General features: G+C 44.4%; 1 protein-coding gene across 1 annotated transcript in view; it reads right to left on the reverse strand.

Moving 5' to 3' along the window:
• Window positions 1–22447, reverse strand: part of kiaa1549la (KIAA1549-like a) — a gene marked incomplete at both ends in the record, with an annotated part of 54811 nt that overhangs the window by 21013 nt on the left and 11351 nt on the right. The window contains 6 exons of the mRNA XM_079224077.1: window positions 3959–4152; window positions 9057–9092; window positions 11594–11754; window positions 14144–14315; window positions 15351–15511; window positions 17516–17575. Of these exons, the coding sequence (XP_079080203.1) occupies window positions 3959–4152; window positions 9057–9092; window positions 11594–11754; window positions 14144–14315; window positions 15351–15511; window positions 17516–17575 (784 nt within the window). The remainder of the gene's footprint in view (window positions 1–3958; window positions 4153–9056; window positions 9093–11593; window positions 11755–14143; window positions 14316–15350; window positions 15512–17515; window positions 17576–22447) is intronic.

Raw genomic sequence — 22447 nt, forward strand, 5'->3', positions numbered from 1 at the left:
TGAGTGAGAAGAAGGATTTTATATTGGATCCGTTGTGGGACGGGGAGCCAGTGGAGATTCTGGAGAACAGGGGTGATGTGATCACATGAGCGGGTGTGGGTGAGCAGGCGAGCAGCAGAGTTATGGATGTACTGGAGTTTATTGAGGATTTTGGATGTTGTGCCATAAAGAATGCTATTGCAGTAATCAATTCTGGAGGTGATGAATGCGTGGATCAGGTTTTCGGCAGCAGATGAGGAGAGTGATGGGCGGAGACGGGCAATGTTTTTTAAGTGAAAGAATGCAATTCTGGTGATTTGTTTGACGTGGTGTTCGAAAGAGAGGTTGCTGTCGAACACGACTCCGAGGTTGCAGATGTGTGGGGAGGGAGACAGAGTGGAGTTGTCGATGGTGAGGGAGAAGTTGTGACTGGTTTTGGTGAGCGATTTGGGACCTATGATGATCAGATCAGATTTATCACAGTTGAGTTTTAGAAAATTGGTTTGCATCCATGATTTTATGTCAGCAAGGCAGTCAGTCAGAGTGGAGTGAGAAGCAGTGGTGATGGCCTTTGTGGAGATGTAGAGCTGGATATCATCGGCGTAGCAGTGGAAGACCATGTTGACGGATAATGTGACCAAGAGGGAGCAGGTAGAGGATGAACAGAAGAGGACCAAGCACCGACCCCTGGGGGACGCCTTGAGACAGAGGAGCGGTGGAGGAGGTGCAGTTGTTGATGCTGATGAATTGTTGTCTGTTTGTTAGATATGATTTGAGCCAGGAGAGAGCAGTTCCAGTGATGTTGAGGGATGATTCGAGGCGGGAGAGAAGGATGCTGTGATTGATGGTGTGGTGAGATCAAGGAGAATGAGAATGTTGAGGTGGCCAGAGTCTGAGGAGAGGAGGAGGTCATTGGTGACTTTCAGAAGGGCTGTTTCAGTGCTGTGTTGTGAGCGGAAACCGGATTGAAAAGGCTCCGTAGATGTCACCGTGGAATGCGTGGACCGGTGTGTGTGTGTGTGTGTATGTTTCTTTCAGTAGAGAAATCTATTTCGAACATATTAAAATGCGTAATCCTTGCGAGGTGTGTTGGGTATCAGACTGTTTGCACATTTTGGTAAACACATTTTAAACTGTGCGATTTCCACAGATGTTTACGAATCGTACCACTCATGTCAAATAGAGGACGGAAACAAAGCGGATTAGTGCAGGAAACATCGAATAGTGCAGAGACAGATGAAATATATGGACTCTAAAGGAAATGGCAAATTGAGACAAATGACATGAAACACTAAGATTAGCAGCAGTCACCCTAAATGTTACCATATCATTCATCCCGCTTTAATCTATAGTACTGTGAGGTACACCGGCTGAATCCTCTTCAGGTTCTCCGTGCCTGTGAGGATAACAGCCATCTGTGTAGCTGACAGTTTAGATCACAAAAAGGATCAGCTCCTTTTTGTTTTATTTTTGGGGGTTTGAAGCTGGCAGCTGATAACCTACGTCTCCACTTTAGAAAACAAAACAACTCCAGTATCATTCAGTCAACTTTAAAACTATTTCAGTCAAAGTGAGACACCGACACTTAAATCGCGATCGCTTCTCGGCTGCCTCCTTATTGTTCATCAGGCTCGTTTCGTCTGAAGACAAATTATTTTTGCATATATTTTTCCTGCAGATAATTAACTGCACACTCCCTAATGGATTTGGAATGGAACTCTCCTTTTTTTTTCTTTGCACTATGAAAGTCAGCCAGGGGTGCAGGATTTGGCAGCATTTAATTCCATCTCACCCGCATTTTCAAATACGTGTGGGGGAGAGCAGAGGCTCGACATTCATTAGTTTTCAGGGAGTATTCAAATCCAGTGCTCGTGATTCTTGCTAATGAGGACAGTTTCCTTTTCTTTTCTTTTTTTCTTCTACTTTTTCTTACAGAAAATGACGAAAAAAACGTTCATCCAAAAATGTTATTTAACTACAGAATCCGCTGGGTTTAAAAAGGTGAATCTCAGTTTGCACTTCCCCCGTCTCAAACAATCTTGACACAACAATGCAATGCATGTGCATCCGTAAAATATATTTTCCTTGGAGAAAAGCCTCCAGTGTCCTTCTTTGCTCTTCTACCAACGATGAAATACTCGTTCTGATATAAGTGACGCTCTTGCAGCATCTACCTTAACCTCTTTTCTGAAAAGGGTGTTCATCATTTCCGTGTTCTCTGAGGCTGAACCAGTAAACATCTGGTAAAGGTGCTTGAAGGAACCCTTTCCACCAGAGAGACGTGTCAGACCACGGCTCATATAGGTGTTTGCCTGTTAACAGCTCGGAGTGACGCTGCAGTTATCTATTCATGCTGAAAGCGCTCCCCGTGGCACCTTCGCTTCCCTTTAGCTCCTGCCGCCGGTGTACCAGGCCAGCACCGTTCAAACCAGCAGTTCTAAAATCCCAGCATTTTGCTTCATCTAAATATGCGTGTCGATGGAGTTTGTCTCCAAACGGCTCCTTGTTAACACTGGACTCATCTTCACATCGTGTCAATCTGCTGCGCTGCTTGCTGTTGGCTTCTGTCTGGCTTACAAACAAACACGGATGTCTGGTGCCGCGAAAGAAAAGCTCGGGGTGGCGTCGCCGGCTTGTTCACCGATTGAAACAACAGCTGCTCGGGAACTTTGCGGTTCCCTCTTCGTGGGGCCTACCGGCCAGGGACAGTATGTCTGATGAGCTCGGGGTGATTTGAACGGGCAGGCTTTGCCAAAACATCTTCGTTTGTACTGAATTATGCATGATGATGTCAGCAGCGTAATGGGAGTGACCTCTTTTCTGGCAGTCATCACAGCCGAGTATTAATGACGGTTTGCTGCAACACCAATCAGTGGGTTTCAAAGCTGACACCCATACCAATGCTTTTAGAGAGTAGGAATAGAATAAGCTTTCAGCTGAAACGATGGATGTTTCTATATCAATAATGGTTCAAATGACCGTAACATGAAAGGTGACGCTCTTTCATTGCCTGTGGTCGCGACAATAGCGCTTTGGTTCAGTCTCATCAAGCAGCTATCCTGAGTGGAAAAGCTTTGGAATCGACTGCACTGTGCACGACAAGCCCAGCCCTAAACGACAGACAGACAAAGTTTGTGAGGTGTCCGGAGACACAACTCCAAATGAATGCTAGTGTTTCCCCGTGTCTGCTGAAGGTGGCAACAGTTTGCTCCATAACATAACCATAATAGTTGTTATGGCTAATAAAAACTGCATATAATCTACGATTATCCACAACAATTTAAAAGGGTGCAATAGTTAATATTAGCGTGATGAAAAAAAGAGTAATGCTGCTTTCAACTTTACTCTTTCAATGCCAAAGAATTCCCTCCAAAAAAGAAAAGGTTCACTAATTCCCAGAGCTCGGCCTCGACGACTATCACTAGTAATATTATGTGTGACGGGTTTCTCAGCAAATTGATGCACAAGTGACACCTTGTCTGCTGCGTGAAGCTTCCTAAGTGTCCGAAATGGACAGCAAAGTTGCTATTTGCAGTGATTGCTCAGCGTCGGTGATGTGAAGAGCAGGAATGGTATTCCTACAAAGGGACCACTTTAGTTGTGAAGAACAAAGAGGCACCGGTTCAAAACATATGGACCTTTCTACACGTAACTTCAGTTGAAGTAGTTTTCTTATTTTTCTATGTGAACATTTTGAGCTCTAGGCAGATCCATAATCATATGTTAGGAAAGTATAATAATATATTAATTCCACCACAGGAGGAACTTGATTTGTATCTGCAGTTAGGTGGGAATAAAAAAATGTTGTATATTGTTATCGGCATTCGGATAAAGTGAGTTGGAAGTATCGACATATCGGATATCATCAAAAATCCAATATCGTGCACGATAATAAAAAAAAATTCTGATATTCAAATCGGGAGCTACTGTACTACACTACTATAAACTACTAAACAGATCAGAACACAGGAGCCCTTACCCTCCTTTGTGTATGTCAGCAGATGGAGGCCTCTTGCTGCCGGTCCCGTCCTGGTGAACCTTCTTATCCAGTGACAGCGACAGCGACACGTCTCGTACAGGCAGCCCCAGCACCAGCGTCTCCTTGGTGACGGAGACGGCATCGTCCCCGGTTCGACCCATGTGCTTCTTGGCGTAGTCAAAGCCCTGGACAGGCTGGCGAGGGAAAAAAGGATGACATGCATTAGGGGTCAGACCTTGATTTTGTTTATAAGGTCACAGCTACCGCAGCTTGGAGATCAATCCATGCAGGAGCTCAGTTGTGGAGCGCACATTTTCTTGGCATTTCATGCGTTTATTAAAAATGTTGCTTTTGTTTTCAGTTTGCCTGTTGGATTGATGAACCAAAAGCCGCTTGATGCATGAAAACAAGCAGCAGGGTTTCAGGAAACAGAGCACATGCAAAGACAGCAAAGCACAAGATCCAGTTCCACGTTGTCGGTTTTCATCTTTACGACACAGCACAGCCATGGAAGTACTGCAAGTCAACGTAATGTAAATACGCCACAATAACGGGTGATAAAGCATACTCAACATATCTCGCACTTACACCACAATGCATGTGTAGCAAACTGCGGCTAATGTTGGTCAGAGAGTCTCAAAGCGGTACGGAGGCGCAAGATAAATGCAACAATCGGAGCACAAAGACGCACACAGACGCACACAGCGTGAATGTTATTTCCCCGCAAGACATTCCATAAAATACATTTCTGCCTTTCGAACATGCGATTTGCTGCAGCAGAACATACACATCCAACTCCACATTGGGTGTCACCAAATAAACAGATTGGCTTCATCTCATTTTACAACATGAAATGCAGCCTTTAAAAAAAGGAAAAAATCCGTAATGCGTCAGTAATGCAGGTGAGGTTATCACGTGATGTAACGCCGTCCTTCAAAAGGAAAATGAACCACTTTTCAACACAGCAGCAGCAACAACAGAGCAACAAAGGGATTAAGTCTGTTGTAACTGCCATCTGATCAGCGCTGGACAGCTGAGCGGATGACAAAGCTGCTTACAGCTAACAGGACCTGGTCTCCTGAATATTGAAGTAAGAACCTCCAAGATAAGCGCTGCCTCCATTTCAGATAAAGGTAATTGAATGAACATCCATCCACGAAAAAGCAAGTTTTTATCGCTCTCCGAACACCACGGCTGGCATAATGAAAAAGTTGGGTGAAAAATAAATAATAAAGCTTAACAGCACCTTTGAAGTCAGGGGGTTTGGCATAAAGAGACAAAGAGAGAGAGAGAGGCAGCCGACTAAGTGTTTTGCTAAAGCCTCCAAGGCCTGGACACATTCTTTGTATTCTAAATGCCTTTCGAATTACGGAATAGAGCACGAGAGGAGGGGGGGGAATAAAGGCCCTGCTTAGGTTACACAACTAATCAGCCGAAACCCAGATTTCTTCTTCTTTTTTCCCCCCCGCTTTTCTATTTTTAGCGGCCCCAAAAAAATTGGGACGCCTAATGCATTTGATGATGCATGCTAAATCCTGAGTGCGTGTGAGGTTAAGGCAAGCGCGGCATCCGGCTGACGGCGCTGTTAATAATTCATCAGTCATACACACCGCCGTGCCGACGACACACGTGGCTGCAGCCGCGGATGAGTGTCGGGGAAATGGATACGTGCTCGTATTGGAACGCACACACACACACACACGTTGACATTAGAGAGATAAAGAGCGCACCGTGGCGTGAACGTATGGATCGTGCGTGTGTGTGCACCTTTTACCCGCTGAAGTGATGTATGGTGACAGTTGTGGCTGTATCGCGTGAAAGATGCATGGAGAGTGCAAACATTAATTTGCCCACAGCCTCGCGCTGTTCCTAGGTTGGGAGGGGGGCGGAGCATTAAATGTGCCGCTCAACTGCGCCCCAATTATGCATCATGAGTATGGATTTATGAGGAGCAAGCATTAGAGGGAGTTGAACCGAGAGTAGCGACCTGATGCACGCTGCACGTCGACAGGGAAGAGGACGCGCCGCTCAGTGGCTGGTGGGTAATGGATGTCATGAGAGGGGCTAGTATGGATTCTCAGAAATGACAGGGGCCGGCGAGCGTAACCTTGAAGAGTGTGTCTGACATTTCGCGACTAGTATGTCACGGCACTGGCTTCGGGTCTTTCCTCTTTCTCTGTCGGTTCTTTCCTGTTCTCTTGTCTCACTCTTTCCCATTTGTCTCAGTCCGTCCTCGCCTTCTCCGAACCTTATTTCCCTTCCCCCGCCACCATCTCTCCCTCCAGTTCCAGCCGTCCACTGACAACGTGTGGCCATCTTTCATTGAGGTTCTCTTCCACATCCGTTTAGACCAGCGACGGCGAGAAGAGTCCAACGACGTCTTTTTGCCACGCGCACCAACCGGCTGCACCACCGAAATTAGCCACACTCAGTTTCCCCACCCGCTCCGTCAAACAGAAGCTTCTGCTCTTGTCTAATTTTAACTCGGAGCAACAGCCAACAGCAGCTTGATGAGGTGCAGCAGATGGATGGGATATGCTCGACTCCCCCCGCGGCCGTATTGATTGAGATTCAGGAATGCCGGAAAAAAAGAGTGGGTACATTAAAGAAGTGAAATGAGACACAATGCAGGGTGGACTGGGGCGCGCGGCAGCACCGGTTCGATAAACTCCCCCAGGGGCAGGTGTGGGGCATGATGCAGCAAAAATGCACCAAAAGAAATACCTTGAGGCCTTCAAACGGCATTGTACTTCCACTGAACAGCTTAGCAAATGAAAAATGGATCGCCTTTACTTTTTTCGCCGATTCCCGCCCTCTGTTGTGCTCCACGCGGAAGCCGGCTATCGGAGGCTTTCACGCACGCCTACACAAGGAGGCACGGAGGGAGCAGAAGCCATTTTGAACAATGTGCCGGCTGCACAGCGGCCGCGCAGAGGGACGAGGTCAGTCACACTCGACTGCAGAATCACTTTTTTGAGGCTTCAACACACATGCAGACCTAATATAACCCGGAGGATCGATCAGCAGCAGCTTTAGCTTGTCCTGCGTGGTGACTGATGGCGAGGGAGGAATAAAGACACACAGATAGACACGCTGGATCAATTTAATGGAGTCTAGTCTACTAGCTTTGCTTCAGGTTCTGGTCAGTATTCATGCAGCATTTACGCCAGGCTTAATGCAGCTTTAAATACACTCATAACTGATTGCAACTACACTGGTATTTGGTCTTTTGCTCCATGATCCCTTTCTGTTTAAGCTTCATGTATCGTAAAAGTAAAAACAACAACATTATTAATTAAGTGGAGAAAGGTCTTTGATGAATTGCCATAAATGAATGCTGCTCTCCAAAAGATCCTTTTGATGCGGTACAATCCAAGTCTCAGGAGGCAAATTCAAGGTAACACGACGAGTGGGCGATAAACAAATCATCATTTTTGGGACCACGTCATCCAACACCAGTCTGAAAAGCTCTGTTTAAAAGTCTGTCCACAAAACAAAGTGCTGAAGCCAAGGGCAGTACATCAGGTGGGTTTCTTCCAACTTCACAGCCTTGACAGTGTGACATTCCCGTGTTTTACTAATCCCTCCCCTGGAGCTCAGCAGCACACCAACGAGCGACACAAAAAGAAAAGAGGGACATTGGCTTCTGGAAGATGAAGAGGACTGCAGATAATCTTGGACTGGAACCGCCTTAGGAAAAGGGATCCCTGTGCTCCTCATCGCAACGTTCCCCGGTTTGGGTAGAGCTGGATTCATCCATCACCTCAATAGCTGCAACTCTTTCAATGCACACGTGGGTCTTGTATGAAAACAGTCAAAACGGTTCAACCTGTGCGTTAAGCAGGACACTAGAAGTGTTTCACTCCTTTGCCACACAAGCTCTCCCCGACTAAAAACCCCTACGTAACATATATATATACATCTCACTTGCTCATGCGTGCCCCTGCTTGGGCTCGGAGGAGATTTAAACACCACTGTGGATGAGAGCAGCGATCGCGGCCTCGCGGGCGCCACTTAGGAAATCTAATACTTTGGGACTCTTTAATATTTGATGCGCTCGCTCGTAAAACACAGCATAATGTTAAATGTTTACAAAGGATTGTGAAGGCAAACAAAACCTTGGAGCTGGGAAATTTAAATGTTGATTATAATAACGTAGTATAAGGAGATACGTTAGGGACTCGCCACAGACATGTATTTGGGGGTGTTTTGTTTACCCTGCTGTGCTGAGGCGTAAACACCAGCTCTGGAACAGAAAAATGTCCGGCCTTCCTCCAGCCATCCCTCCATCCCTCCATCCGTTATTCACCTCACTTTGCCTCTCGAGGGATACAAAGACGGGAGAGGCTGGACCGAAATAACCTGCAGATCAGCTGACATGCTCCACCACAGCAACAGTAACCATGGGTCTTTGTAACTCAAAGCGTTTCAGCTTTTTTATATCCCTTCTCTGTGGCCATTGCTCTGCTTTGGGTGAGGTACATCATTCAGTGGAGAGCCTCATATATATATACGGGGTCCGCGTTGGGTTCCTGCTGAGCCACTGTGGGATGAGAGAGGCTTCATCTAAGAGGATGAAACGGCCGGCTTGAAAGGGAAAGGAGCTGGCAGAGAGGCCGTCTGGGCCGATGACACGCGCTTGAGTCACTTTTCATGGCTGCTACACAAATGAAAATAGATTGGTCCGGTTCGCAGGTTTTGAGCTTCCTTTCCGCTACTCATGTTCTCGAGCCCCCGACTTCAGCTCATTCACATGTTTTTACGAGCTCGTCCCTCTTTGTTAATTCAGCCAATCGACTGACCCAAAACTATTTGAATCTTGAGGGACGATCTTGTGAATTTTACACCCCTATTATTGTATTTTTTGTTTACACCTTTCCTCACTGCCCCCTCCTATCTCCCCCCATTGATCTGCAACAGCCAGTGAGGATGGAGGAATAAGTCATGTCCACAGTACAGTAGCCACATGCACAAGTTTACCCGGCAACAACTACAGGCAACACACACAGAGATAAGCAGCCAACGACGCGGTGACTCATTCACTCATTAATGCAATTCAGTCAGTCAGTAATCCAGCCAGCCAGGGTCTGGTGAATACCTGGTGGTGGTAACTGCCCTCCCTTCGATACGAGGTCTAGACAGGGAGAGAGGTGGAAGGTCAAGGTCATGCAGGGGTTAAGATAATTACAGGATAGAATAGAGTAGAACAAAAAATGAGGACAGGATAGGATAGATTAGGACAGGATAGGATTATTTTCATAGTTTTGGTCATCGCACCAACTAAACTGCTGGCATCTGGCAAGATTGTGACATTGCAAAAAAAAAAGCTGTGCGACTGAGCAAGAAACACGAGCAGTCAGACAGTTTTTTATTTCATTATTATTGTAAACAAATCCATATGAATAGACCAAAGCCGACAAACCTGTTGGTTTCATCATCATCCCTCAGACGGGCCAACGGGTTTTTACACAATCTACAAAGAAACTATCCTCTTCAAACACCCATCAAACTGTATGGGAGATGGACCACTACGACCTGCATGACAATAGGTCACATGACCAACGGAAACGGCCCATTTCCTCAGCAGGCTCCGTTCGTTAGCCTTACTAGCTTGTCTACCAGCTAGCCATTCGTGGTCATCCAGCAGTAAACATGCTAACAGACTAACTTTTAATTTACAGACCGACTTCACTAGTTACACTTGTCGCACCATACAGACTGTAATAGTTAGACCACAATTAACAACAATATAACCTCAATTAACAATAATATAACCTCAAAATAAGGTAGTTTGGATAATCTGGCGAGGCAGTTGTTGCATGTTTATAACTGTCAGTCTTTGCTGTCACAATGTTCCCAGATGTGAGCGACTTGGTGAGTGCAGTATCCTAATTGACAGAAATGATGGTCAAAACTGTGAAAATGGTGTTAAGGGAAGCGTTTCAGATTAAGAGCAAAGAAATTCTAATTATTTCCAAAGATTCAAGTATTCAAGGATTAAGGGTTTGATGGCTTTGTGGCCTTAAACATCTCACTTCTGTTTTTTTGTGTGTGTTTTTCACACAGAACAGCACTGCATTATGGGTACGCTTTGATTTCAGCCTACGACAGGTATAATTGCCTGCTCCATCAGGATGATACTGCGGAGCTCCAGAAATATTGTAAAGATATTTATAGAGATCAAAGTTTCTTCTACTACTACTTTCCAAGAGGAAACATTTTTATTGACGTTCCAAAGCCTTTAAGTCTTTTAAGTTCTTTGATCTGGACATTCTCATATCTGGAGCTATTACGATTGTTGATTTATTCATAATATTAAGAAGGTTGCTTTGCTGGGTATTAAACGTTAGACCAACCAGAGCGCGGGGTCAATAGACGGGTTAATCTCGCCGAAGCGGAAGTCTAATCAAGATATCAAATGAGAAACACACTTCAGGATTATGGCATTGTGATCAGAGCCGAGTCACGTCGAGAGCGCCATCAGAACAAAATGGGGTTGGCAATCTGATTGCTTGTTTACCACTTTGCTGACTGCCGCGACACAGGCAGCTGTTGTTCTGCCGCGACCCGATCCAGCCAGCTGGTGGCAATCTATTCCACACACTCATTTGAAATGATTGATTCCAATTTAACCTCAAATGAGTTGATGTCGAGTGAGCGCTGTCGTTGAGAAAGGGCCAACATCACCCTACGGTTCTCTTCCAGTACACTGAGCCCTGTCCATTTTTTTTTTTTCCCCCCTCGGCCGATTAGCCTTCAGAGCATGCATGATTAGCGATGACCACGGGCTGTTTCAGCGGCGGGAAGAACAAATGAGCCGGGAGCCCGCGCAGATTGGATTGCCTTTTTCTGACCCGGAGAAACAACTAAACACAACCGCTTTGCCTGTGTGGCGTCACTCATGAGGAAGTCACGTAATACATCACTGTGGAATTGGCTTCTGGGACACGTTAAGGTGAAGCAGAGCTGTCTGAATGTTTAAAAGAGGGGAGGGACCTCTAGAAAGTAAGACCATGTATCTGGAATATATAATAAAACATTGTCAAAGAGACACATTTAATAAATGTACTTCTGGTGGGCGGCAAAAACACTCACCAGGAAATGGTTATCACAAGAGAGCCCCACTCTGAATACACAGATGGACATTACAATGGACATTTACAACATGGAGAAGATAACAGCATCTGTTCCACAAACTGGAAAAATTTTTGGCATATCGGGAAAATGTGTTACTTACGTAACACCCATAGACCGGATTTTATTTTCATAAATCAATGACTGTACAATAGAGAATAGATCCCTTGTTATACATTGTTTTCTTTTTGTTCTTTATTTCGTTCCTTCGTTGTTGTTTATTCCGTGTTTATCACCCCTTGTTCTATATGTGTCCAACTAAAATGAGCATCATCTAAAAATCTGTACATGCAATCTCAATTGTCTGAACTGTCTAATTGATGCCTACTATCATTAAACAATTAAAAAATAAGAAATAAAAGAGGCGAAGAGGGGACACTCGGGGAGGTCACAGCTGATTATTATAAATAGTAAAAGATAATAGAAAGAAGATTAAAAGAGAAGAAGAAGACGGAAGAGGAGAAAGGGGTGCAGACGGGCGCCCGTGTTCGGCGGTCTTACCTTGGAGCGCGTTTTGAAGTTCCTGAAGGCTCCAGTTTTGAAGATGACCCTGTTCCTCTTGCACAGGATGAAGGACACCATGATGATCACCACCATCAGCAGGAAGAGCGGCGTCAGCACGGCAACGATCCAGAGGTTGCTGGGCGGCGTCTTCACCACAGCTACAAACACACAAATATCACTCCTCAGTATCTGGAAGCCCTGACCCTCCACTGATCGCAAAGTACACACTTGGCAAAGTACACACTTTGAATGACGAGACAAGCAGAAATAAACACTGTTCTCTACAAACAAGGGCGTCGTTTTGATAAAATCCTATTTTTGTCCCTCTTGCTTTTATAGTCCTAGTTAAGATGTACAGTTCTCACTTCTCTCAACACATCTGTGGAAATACAGATGAAGAAGGATCTGATGGGCTTTTGTGTGTGTGTGTGTGTGTGTGTGTGTGTGTGTGTGTGTGTGTGTGTGTGTGTGTTATTGATAGTTACTAAACTCTGTTGTCTTCGCAAAACTAACAATAGCCCTTGAATGTCTATTTACAAGTCAATCTATAGATTTTTACACTCAATATTCTGCTGAAAAATATGCAAAAACTAGACATCAAATATGAAATAGTACAGTAAAGGACAGCTGCTCGTTTTAGTGAAGATGCAACTGCAATCCTTGTCTATTGTTATGAATGAGGTCCATCAAAAACACAACAATTAGATTTGTATGATTACATTTTGGAATATTGTGTTATTTTGATTGCTATAAATATGTAAAATAGCATTCATCATCTCCACACTTTATTTTATATGCTTGTTTGTGTGCTGTAAAGGCCAACCGTTTCCTTATGCTAAGCTAGGCTCAACCATCTTCTGGCTGCAGATTCATATTTAGCGCACAGGATGAGATTGGTATCAATCTTCTCGTCTAGAAAGCTAATTAGCGTGTTTCCCAAAATCTCACAATTTGTATTTAAAAGGGCCCATACATGTATAACACGGACAGAAATGTTATAAAAGAAAACACATTTGCGGACTTCAAATCCACATCCAGAAATAAGCTTCTGAGAAGATTAAAAAATAAATAAAACGTGCTTGTAGTCAAAGTTTTTCACTTGAATGTCTTCCATAAAACCTCTTTCTTTGAGCTCCCCTTGCCAAACACAGCTTGCCAAGGGCATGTGTTTTCATTTGAAGGACTAATGTGGTTTGTTTCCACTGAGCCGGTTAAGGCAAACTAAATGAATTCTACAAGAACACCGTGTTCGGTTCCCGGCCTGAGCGCTGTTAGCGGGAGCTGGAGAGGCCCGCTGATGGTTGTTGTTGTCTCTGCAGGTTCTTAATTATTGTTGGGGAAATGTGAGGGAGGAAAGGTGAGCGGGAAGACGTCGTCCTCATCAGCAGCGAAGTTTTCTGAACGCGACTTTGAATTTGTATATTACGATATTCTGACGCTGGGTTGGGTGCAACACCGTCGGGCATTATGGAAATGTACGAGAAAAAGAACCTACGCAATGTCACGGTGAGCCGGGGCGGATACACTCCGGTTCAGGGGATAAATCCTGCAGAGCCGCTACAATGGGAATGTTTTCGGCAGTGTGGTGTCTCCACAATGGCTGTGGAAGGAGAAGTGTGTTCTGCGAGTTGACTGTGCATCTAAAATATGTATGTACCCCATTTGCATAGTGGCCAAATGAAAATGAAAATCTGTGTGTAAATATGCAAAATGCAAACAGAGGAGCGTCCTATTTTTAAGCCTATTATTTCTTTAGCTGGAATAAATCAGCAAGTACGTGAACAAATGGGAATAGAACAAATGTGTGTATTTAGATCTTGAATTTCAATGTCAATAAACCATGCATCTATTTAAAAAAACATCATGAATAACTGATATGAATAAGACTTGTATTTCAAGAGATAGAACATTTTGGGAAATATGCTTGTTTTATTTTTTTAACAGGATGAAAAGATTGATACCTCTTACATAATCTGTACAGAAAATATGGAGCTGCAGCCACCAGCAGGTCAATTCACAAATTTTGTTTGTTTAATCTGCACAAAAAACTAAATGTTAAAGCAACCGTTTGCCAGTTAACAGCCGGTCACTGGCTATTTCTCAATGGGATTTATTATAGTTATTAGCAGAGATTAAACAGTATATCCATAACTATGTTTTCATACCTACATATGGAGCGGGTCCTCTTCTACACAGTCCCATGTTTCTACAGTAGCCCAGAACGGACAAACCAAACTGGCTCTAGAGAAGGACGTTTTTTACGTTTTTCTCCGACACACAAAAGGAGTGATGAGCGGAGGGGTTTTCATTTGGTCGCAAACTGGTAGATGCCACTAAACCTCTCCTTTGAGTATAAAGTCCTGAAGTTCCCCTGTAGATAACAGTTCCTTAAAGGATTACAATAATTACTTTGTCCTGTTGAATATGCTTATAACCACGTTAAAGTGCTTGTAATGGACACTGACGACCCTTATTGTGCAACATGTATCTTGATTAGCTTGGTCCTTCATGACACATAATAATGTAACATAAGATAACAAAGCTTACGTTCCGCCTGCACTTGCACGAAGTACCCCAGCGTCAGAGCCATGGTCTGGGAGTCCAGACTGCTGAGGGTCTTGCCGGCGGCGGATCCAGTGATGGGCGCCCCGTTCAGCTGGGCGTAGTAGGTCATCTCCGCTGGGTTCTTGGGACCGGGCAGCCGGCGCATGCTCACCATCTGGAAGAGGACAAATGAGGTGTCCAACATCTCGAGCTGTTAGCGGCGTAGTGAAGACGTACACCATCCTTTATCTCAGCAGACCAACAGATCCACTGGCATAACTACAGTGGCCCAGTCAAAATGCAGAATCGGCGCGGCTGCTTTGATCATGACGGACCATTTGCGAGATAACTGCACTTGAGGATAACTGAGTCACTTGAAATCTCAATATCCTTTCATCATACATCAAACGATTAAAAAAAAAAAAGTATTTTGACGAACACGGTGTAATCAAGTCTGGTAATTTGATTTTGTCATAAAAATAAATGATGTGTGAGATTAAATGGCTGGATGATTCGGCCCCCCATCCTCACAGTCTCCTCCTCTTCTGCAGCAATTAAACTGGTCATCTGTGACTTCTCATAAACGCTCGAGGGCGAGTGAGGCAGAAAGCCCAGGAAGAGTCAATCGTTGTCTTAATTTGCTCAATATGGACCACCGGGAGGGGAATAACACACACACACACACACACACACACACACACACACACACACACACACACACACACACACACACACACACACAAAGCTTTGTACTTCTGTACGGCTCAATTCATCTGCAGAATATTTTCTGAAGGAATGGATTAATTGTTTGGTCTTCAGATGTTAGAAAAAGGTGAAACGTGTACATGACAGTTCATACAGTCATCAAATTGATTGTTTTGTTTGACCAACAGTCCAAAACCCACGAGATTCAGTTCACGACTACATGAGATGACAAAACTCAAATTAAAAACCTGAGCGATAAATCAAAAATAGATATTATCTACTGATCAATTAATCATTTTGGCTCTAATTATTTTCCAACACATATCACTAGAAGGGCTCTTGGAAAGCGCAGAGGTGAAAAATCTTTCAAATAATTGTGTTGACAGAGATGTGGTCACTCAAAAGGTGCAAACTAGTTCTTTTAAAGCAGAGAATCGTACAAACACAAACCCCGCCATCGCCACTAACACACACAGTGACACACAAGAATCCCGCTCCCGCCCACCTGTACGGTGTAGCTGCCCACGGTGGTGGCCCTCCGAGGGCGCGGCGCCCGGGGGCCCTGCCTGCCGGCCACCAGGAAGAGCTCAGCCAGCCGCTGCTCCATCAGGCTGGCAAAGCTCTGGTAGTTGGCCTCCAGGGAGGAGCTCTCCACATCCTGGATCACTGTGAGGAGAGACAAGAGGGGGAGAAGGGACGGAGGGTGGGAATGGGAATGGGAACACACGGGGAGAGTGTGAAGACGGAGGAGGTGAGATAACATCAAAAGGGAGGCATTGATGTTGAGGGGAGAACAAGGGAGGAGAGGGGGAGAGAGATTAACAATAGGATATGAGTCGGATATTAGAGAGGACCAGATGATCTTCCCTTCCGTCTGAAAGCTGCCTAGAAACTTGCAGCGACACACACACACACACGCAAACACACACACACACACAAACACACACACACACACAGGCGCTTGCAATAATCTTGCTCCTTTGCGTGTCTCTTACTAGGTGCTATAAGTGAGATGGTGGAGTGGACAGACTTCACACACACACACACACACACACGCGCTTCAGAATCATTCACACCCGGCCGTGATGTGATGTGAAGTGATCTCTCCCTCTGCCCCAGTCAAGAAGCCGTGCATTATACACTCACCTAAAGGATTATTAGGAACACCATACTAATACTGTGTTTGACCCCCTTTCGCCTTCAGAACTGCCTTAATTCTACGTGGCATTCATTCAACAAGGTGCTGAAAGCATTCTTTAGAAATGTTGGCCCATATTGATAGGATAGCATCTTGCAGTTGATGGAGATTTGTGGGATGCACATCCAGGGCACAAAGAGATGCTCTATTGGGTTGAGATCTGGTGACTGTGAAGTCAAGTCAAGAAACCAATTAGAAATGATTGGAGCTTTGTGACATGGTGCATTATCCTGCTGGAAGTAGCCATCAGAGGATGGGTACATGGTGGCCATAAAGGGATGGACATGGTCAGAAACAATGCTCAGGTAGGCCGTGGCATTTAAACGATGCCCAATTGGCACTAAGGGGCCTAAAGTGTGCCAAGAAAACATCCCCCACACCATTACACCACCACCACCAGCCTGCACAGTGGTAACAAGGCATGATGGTCCATGTTCTCATTCTGTTTACGCCAAATTCTGACTCTACCATCTGAATGTCTCGAGAGAAATCGAGACCCATCAGACCAGGCAACATTTTTCCAGTTTTCAACTGTCCAATTTTGGTGAGCTCTTGCAAATTGTAGCCTCTTTTTCCTATTTGTAGTGGAGATGAGTGGTACCCGGTGGGGTCTTCTGCTGTTGTAGCCCATCCGCCTCAAGGTTGTGTGTGTTGTGGATTCACAAATGCTTTGCTGCAACCTCGGTTGTAACGAGTGGTTATTTCAGTCAAAGTTGCTCTTCTATCAGCTTGAATCAGTCGGCCCATTCTCCTCTGACCTCTAGCATCAACAAGGCATTTTCGCCCACAGGACTGCCGCATACTGGATGTTTTTCCCTTTTCACACCATTCTTTGTAAACCCTAGAAATGGTTGTGCGTGAAAATCCCAGTAACTGAGCAGATTGTGAAATACTCAGACCAACCCGTCTGGCACCAACAACCATGCCACGCTCAAAATTGCTTAAATCACCTTTCTTTCCCATTCTGACATTCAGTTTGGAGTTCAGGAGATTGTCTTGACCAGGACCACACCCCGAAATGCATTGAAGCAACTGCCATTTGATTGGTTGATTAGATAATTGCATTAATGAGAGTATTGAACAGGTGTTCCTAATAATCCTTTAGGTGAGTGTACATCAATAGGTTTTCCCAGGAACAAAACAGCTATAGACATTTCGGGCGCAGAGAGCGCAAGAGAGGGGGTGAGTAGAGCAGTGTGTGTGTATTTGGGGGGATGGGGGGGGGGTTGTTAGGACAGGGGAGGAAAATGAGAGAGCCAATACTATTCTGCTGAATTGCACAACAACGGGCACCAGGGCTAACTGCTGTTGTGTCCGATCGATGCGGCTCGTAATTACCGATGATCATCCAGCAGCACTCTGTGTGTGTGTGTGTGTGTGTGTGTGTGTGTGTGTGTGTGTGTGTGTGTGTGTGTGTGTGTGTGTGTGTGTGTGTGTGTGTGTGTGTGTGTGTGTGTGTGTGTGCTATTTACCTGTTTTCACCCAATAGTTCTTGGTCGCCATCGACGTGTTGAGATTATGGTATTCAAGGGCTATAGGGGGAAAGAGAGAGAAAGTTACCGACATTTGCCAATTTTAAAAAACATATTATTGTCCACAATTATCTAAAATCCAAGTTTTTAAAGCTACTTTGAGCAACTTTCATTTACTGTTGATTTTCACTGTGGACGAAAGTGGTAATGTTTCATTACATTACATTTCATTTAGCTGACGCTTTTATCCAAAGCGACTTACAATTTACAAATAAATGCATTCAACCACGAGTACAAACTCAGAACAACAAGAATCAAGAAAGTTAAACTAGTTAAACTACAAAGTGCTATCAGTAAGTGCTATTTAAATGCCACTAAAGTGCTACTACGGCGCTACCTTCCTTGTAAAGGTGTAGTCGAAAAAGACATGTTTTTAGTTTATGGAAGATGTAGAGACTTTCTGCTGTCCTGATGTCAATGTGGAGCTCATTCCACCATTGAGGAGCCAGGACAGCAAACAGTCGTGACTTGGTTGAGTGTTTAACTCGTGTTTCAGAACACCAGAATCCCTTTAGAAAATCTCTCTTTTACTGGAGCCGGGTAAGACAGTCTGCCCTGATCAATAAGACAGTCTTCCCATATATATACAAATATATAGAATATAACAAATATATATTAGTCTTTACTTCTTTATCCTCGCTTTAGCTGAACTTGTAAATGCATTTTTGCACAGAGCAAGAACTGTATTTTTATTATTTGATAGCATCCACATGAAAATGTGGAATGGGAAACCATAATAAAGTGTTAAATATACCTTGTGTATTTGAATAGACCCAGGTGTTTTGATATTTGTCTACTCATAAATATGTATTATCTATGATAATTTGGTAATCATACATATTTTTGTTTTGTTTGTGTGCCGCAGCGACAGATCTGCAGAGACGGAGGCGGAGGGGCGTTTAGCTACGGATGATAAAATAGGATGAAACACTTCTTGTCAGGTTGCATTGTGACCTCTACTTCCTCACCGCTTACCGTCTACTTCCCCTCTCCATCTACGCCGGCGATCTCCCTTCCTCTCCGCCCGCCTGCGTGCCGCCGCCTCGCTCTCTCTACCTGTTTACCTGTCAGACGATTCATTTCCCGAAAAAAACGCCTGCTCCCTTTCCGTCCGGCCGACTGTCTCCTTCCGTCTTCATCCACCCATCATCACCCCTTCAGTCCATCAGCCTCCTGCTCATCCTTCAACTCTCTCTCTCTCTCTCTCTCTCTCTCTCTCTCTCTCTCTCTCTCTCTTTATTGCCCATCTGCCTGGTTCACCATCTGTCCCCTGCCTAACTCCTCTGAGCTGGCGGTCGGCCCAGAGTTGTGTTTCGGGCCCGAGTCAATGGCGGCGGTGCAGCGGCGGTGTAGCTGCTGGAGTATTTCTGCTCAAACCTTCCTCGATGCCCTCTGCGTGCGAGAACATTTACATTTACATTTGCCGAGCTCTCCTCCTCCTCTTCCTCTTCCTCCTCCTCCTCCTCCTCCACTGACAACGACGAGCTCGCTTAAACACTTAAGGCAAACGGCGGCTGAGGTGTGAGGGTTCAGACGCATTCGGCGGCCTTTTGGTGAATCAGCTCAGCGGGCCGACAAAATCGAACACATTCATTTCATGAATAACGCTGCAGAGGTTGTGTGTGTGAAAAGTTTAAACAAGTTTAAAAGTAGGAGGCTGGTGTTATTTGTCATGCTGTCAACAAACCAGTAATGAATTGTCGCTATACTTCAGCAGGCCTACTGCATGACTTAGCGACCCCGTATGTGGCACTAAGCACCAAGCTCATTCATTCATTCGTATGGACAATGTCAATCTTTGAAATCCCCTTCCCCTCAAGAAAAGTCTCCAAAATGTTCTAAACCAGCTGGCCACTGTAGTATCTAACAAATGTTACTCAAACAGGAGTAAACGGTGCCTTTTTGCAGTGTATAAATAGGCTTTACTGTTGGGGAAGAGGGCTGCACGTGCACTGTTTTAATCTCCAAAGTAATGAGTCTCCAGTGAAACGCTCACATGCAGTAGACGTCGAGTCCTCTGCACGTAAACCGTGGAGATCAATATCCAGGCGACTTTCATCGCACGAGAATTGATCACCAGTTGATGCTCTCAGCGTAAACCGCTCGATGTCTGGACTCTTCCCCCGTCGTGTCATGTTAATCTGTACTGTAATCAGTTCTTCATTGTTTCACTATTAGTACAAAATAAAACATTTTAAACTGCTTCTTTAAGAGAACAGACTGGGTTTCCGCGGTGATGCCAAGTGGGTTTTGGATGTGACCGAGTGAAGTGTGATGTTTCCGCCCGCTGGGTGTAGAGAGTACGTGCAAATAGATACTAATCTAATCTCGCCGGGATAAAATTAGCTCATTCGGGGGGACGTGGACAACAGATTGCCCGCGGCGGGATTCAGATGATAGGAACCGTACAGCTGTTTGCCCTTTTTAAAATCTTGCAGATGGCAATAGAGGCTACAGTGGAAGACGAACAGAGATCATGTGACCCGTCTGTGGGGTCTGGAGTCGGTCACTTGGGTTGATGATGTCTTTTGGTCGTTGGACAATTACCACAATGCCTGTGTGGCTGTGTGTCCTTTTGAGCCCCGACCCGCCCCCTAGGGGGGAGAAGCCCTTCTAGAGTTCTTAGTGAGGTCTGTTCAAGTAGTCGTATGATCCCCAAATGAGTTCTAACACTTGTGTTATTTAAAAAAAAAAAATTTCAGAATGTATTTGTGAAAAATAAAAAAAATTAAAAAAAATATTATTGTATAACATATTTTGATCATAACTATGAACATCCAGCATGATATGAGCAAGATTTCCCAAAAATGCAAAAATCACAATAAAACAAAGCCTTGGCCTGTAACCAAGGAGTTAAAGCCTTTATGCCTAAAATTGCTTGGATTGGGGCATGCTGGGTAATTTTCTTTGCATAAATTACTGCTTAAGACGTGTGACGCGTCGAAGAAACCTCCAACGACCACATGTAATTACTTAAACTTAATGGTAAGTTTAATTTCTTTTCGGCTATAACTCTTCCCACAAGCCGTTACTGTATTTCAGCAATTTAAATGAAGTTAATCAACGTCGTGGTTCCGGAGATACTTTAGGAAACGTCACTTGACTTATTCTTTAATTTCCTTGTCCGATAATGGGCGCCGTGAGGCAACTACTTTTCCTCCTAAATATAGGAATATATCCTTCTATTCAGCCTGGAGGCCATAATATATTCTGACATCCTTCTTTACTTACACAATATAGAGTAATCTTGAACTCCCCCCAGGTCAAACATACGCTACGGCATGAATCATGCATTGCTCTGCAGTCGACTCAATGGTTCTCAGTAGCTCTGAGCTCTGTGGTAAGAAAACTGCAACAGCTTTCCTCACGACGGGGAAGACTCCCGAGAGAGAAGTTAGAGGGACAACCACAATGTTTATGTCTCAAAAGTCGCCTTTTGGCACAATAAAGGAACACGAGCATCAATGGAGGGAGCATCTTTGCGACGTGTCAGACAACATAATGCGACACATTGCGACTGTCAGAGCCACGTGCCGCGTCCACAAATAAATTACTCATTTTCTTTTCACTTACGGCCCTCTGTGGCGAATTATAGAGGCATAATAATTGCCCGGCAGTGCCTCTGAGAAGATGTCTTGGAGGTCCATCAAGCCAATGAGTATCAAGCACTCTGACTGGACTTTAATTTGTCGTTAATTGCGGGTTAGACAATGCCGGCCAAGTCTCTCCGTGCAGCCGTGAGAGCGGAGCGACTCTTTGTCGCCGTGACTTCTCAGAAACGAGCGATGAGAGAAGGAAGAAATGTTGCCAACTCATTCAGCTGCTGGCTGCTCAAAATATTGGCTGGCTCATTTGCATATTAGAATATTTGTGACCTTTTCCCTGTCCTGTTTGGATTCAATATGGAATTGAATTAAATAAAAGTATGTTGACTGCTATTAACCATACTGATTTGGAGGTCCAAACATTAACCCGAGACCACTAACGTCGGATGATTCTTTTAAGAATTTTTCATTAAAGATTCCCTTTTTTTAGGGTCCCCTCGTGATACCTTTTTTTCATTTTATCAGACGCTGTATAAGGGAAAATAAAAAATGTACTTCAATTTGCCATGTATTGTTGCGTTTTCATATATTTTGATGAGTAGTTTTTATCGGGTAAAATATACCTGACATTAGTGATGGTGTTACAACTGTTAAAGTAGTGTTCTTAAAGGGTCAATTCAACAAAATTTCAAAAAGCTCATTATATCATTACTAGTAAGTGGTATTTTCTTTGCTCAGGTTTGGAGGTATCTATTTTATATATCCCAACAATGTAATGGAAGTAAATGGAATGTTTTTGGTGAGTTCTCAATCCCAATTTGTCAAATTCCAGCGTTTGATCAGTTCCCCTCTAGCGCCAGTGTCTTTTCAAAACCTCTTCAAAATAAACTTTCGGTTCACTCTCCTTTTAGGTTCACTCACGCAACAAAACTACTGACAGATTGTGGTTTGGGTTCAGTGCGTTTGTTGCATAATAAGGAGGTTACGCTTGCTGCATGCCTGGCGTTAGTCAAGTACTTAAGTCACGTAACAAAACTAAGGTAGAAAATGAAATAACGACGTTGATTTGGTTTCACTCGGGACTCAAACAGCGTTCTCGTCAATATTTGGCGGATTTGGAGTGAGAAAGGGTTGGAGAAGCATGTCTTCACAGAAATAAAGTCTGCATTACTCCAGACCAAAAATACATCTAGAGGGGACAGCTACTTTGGTAGAAAATAGTTCCAAAAGAATCTCAATTCACGGGGCATTTATCGAGGTGTTTTCCAAAGGTGGATTTCTTTGACCAATGCGTTGTTTTATGAACCAATGAGTGACAAGTAGCAGC

Source organism: Taurulus bubalis (assembly GCF_910589615.1).
Source record: "Taurulus bubalis genome assembly, chromosome: 9".
Lineage (NCBI taxonomy): Eukaryota > Metazoa > Chordata > Actinopteri > Perciformes > Cottidae > Taurulus > Taurulus bubalis.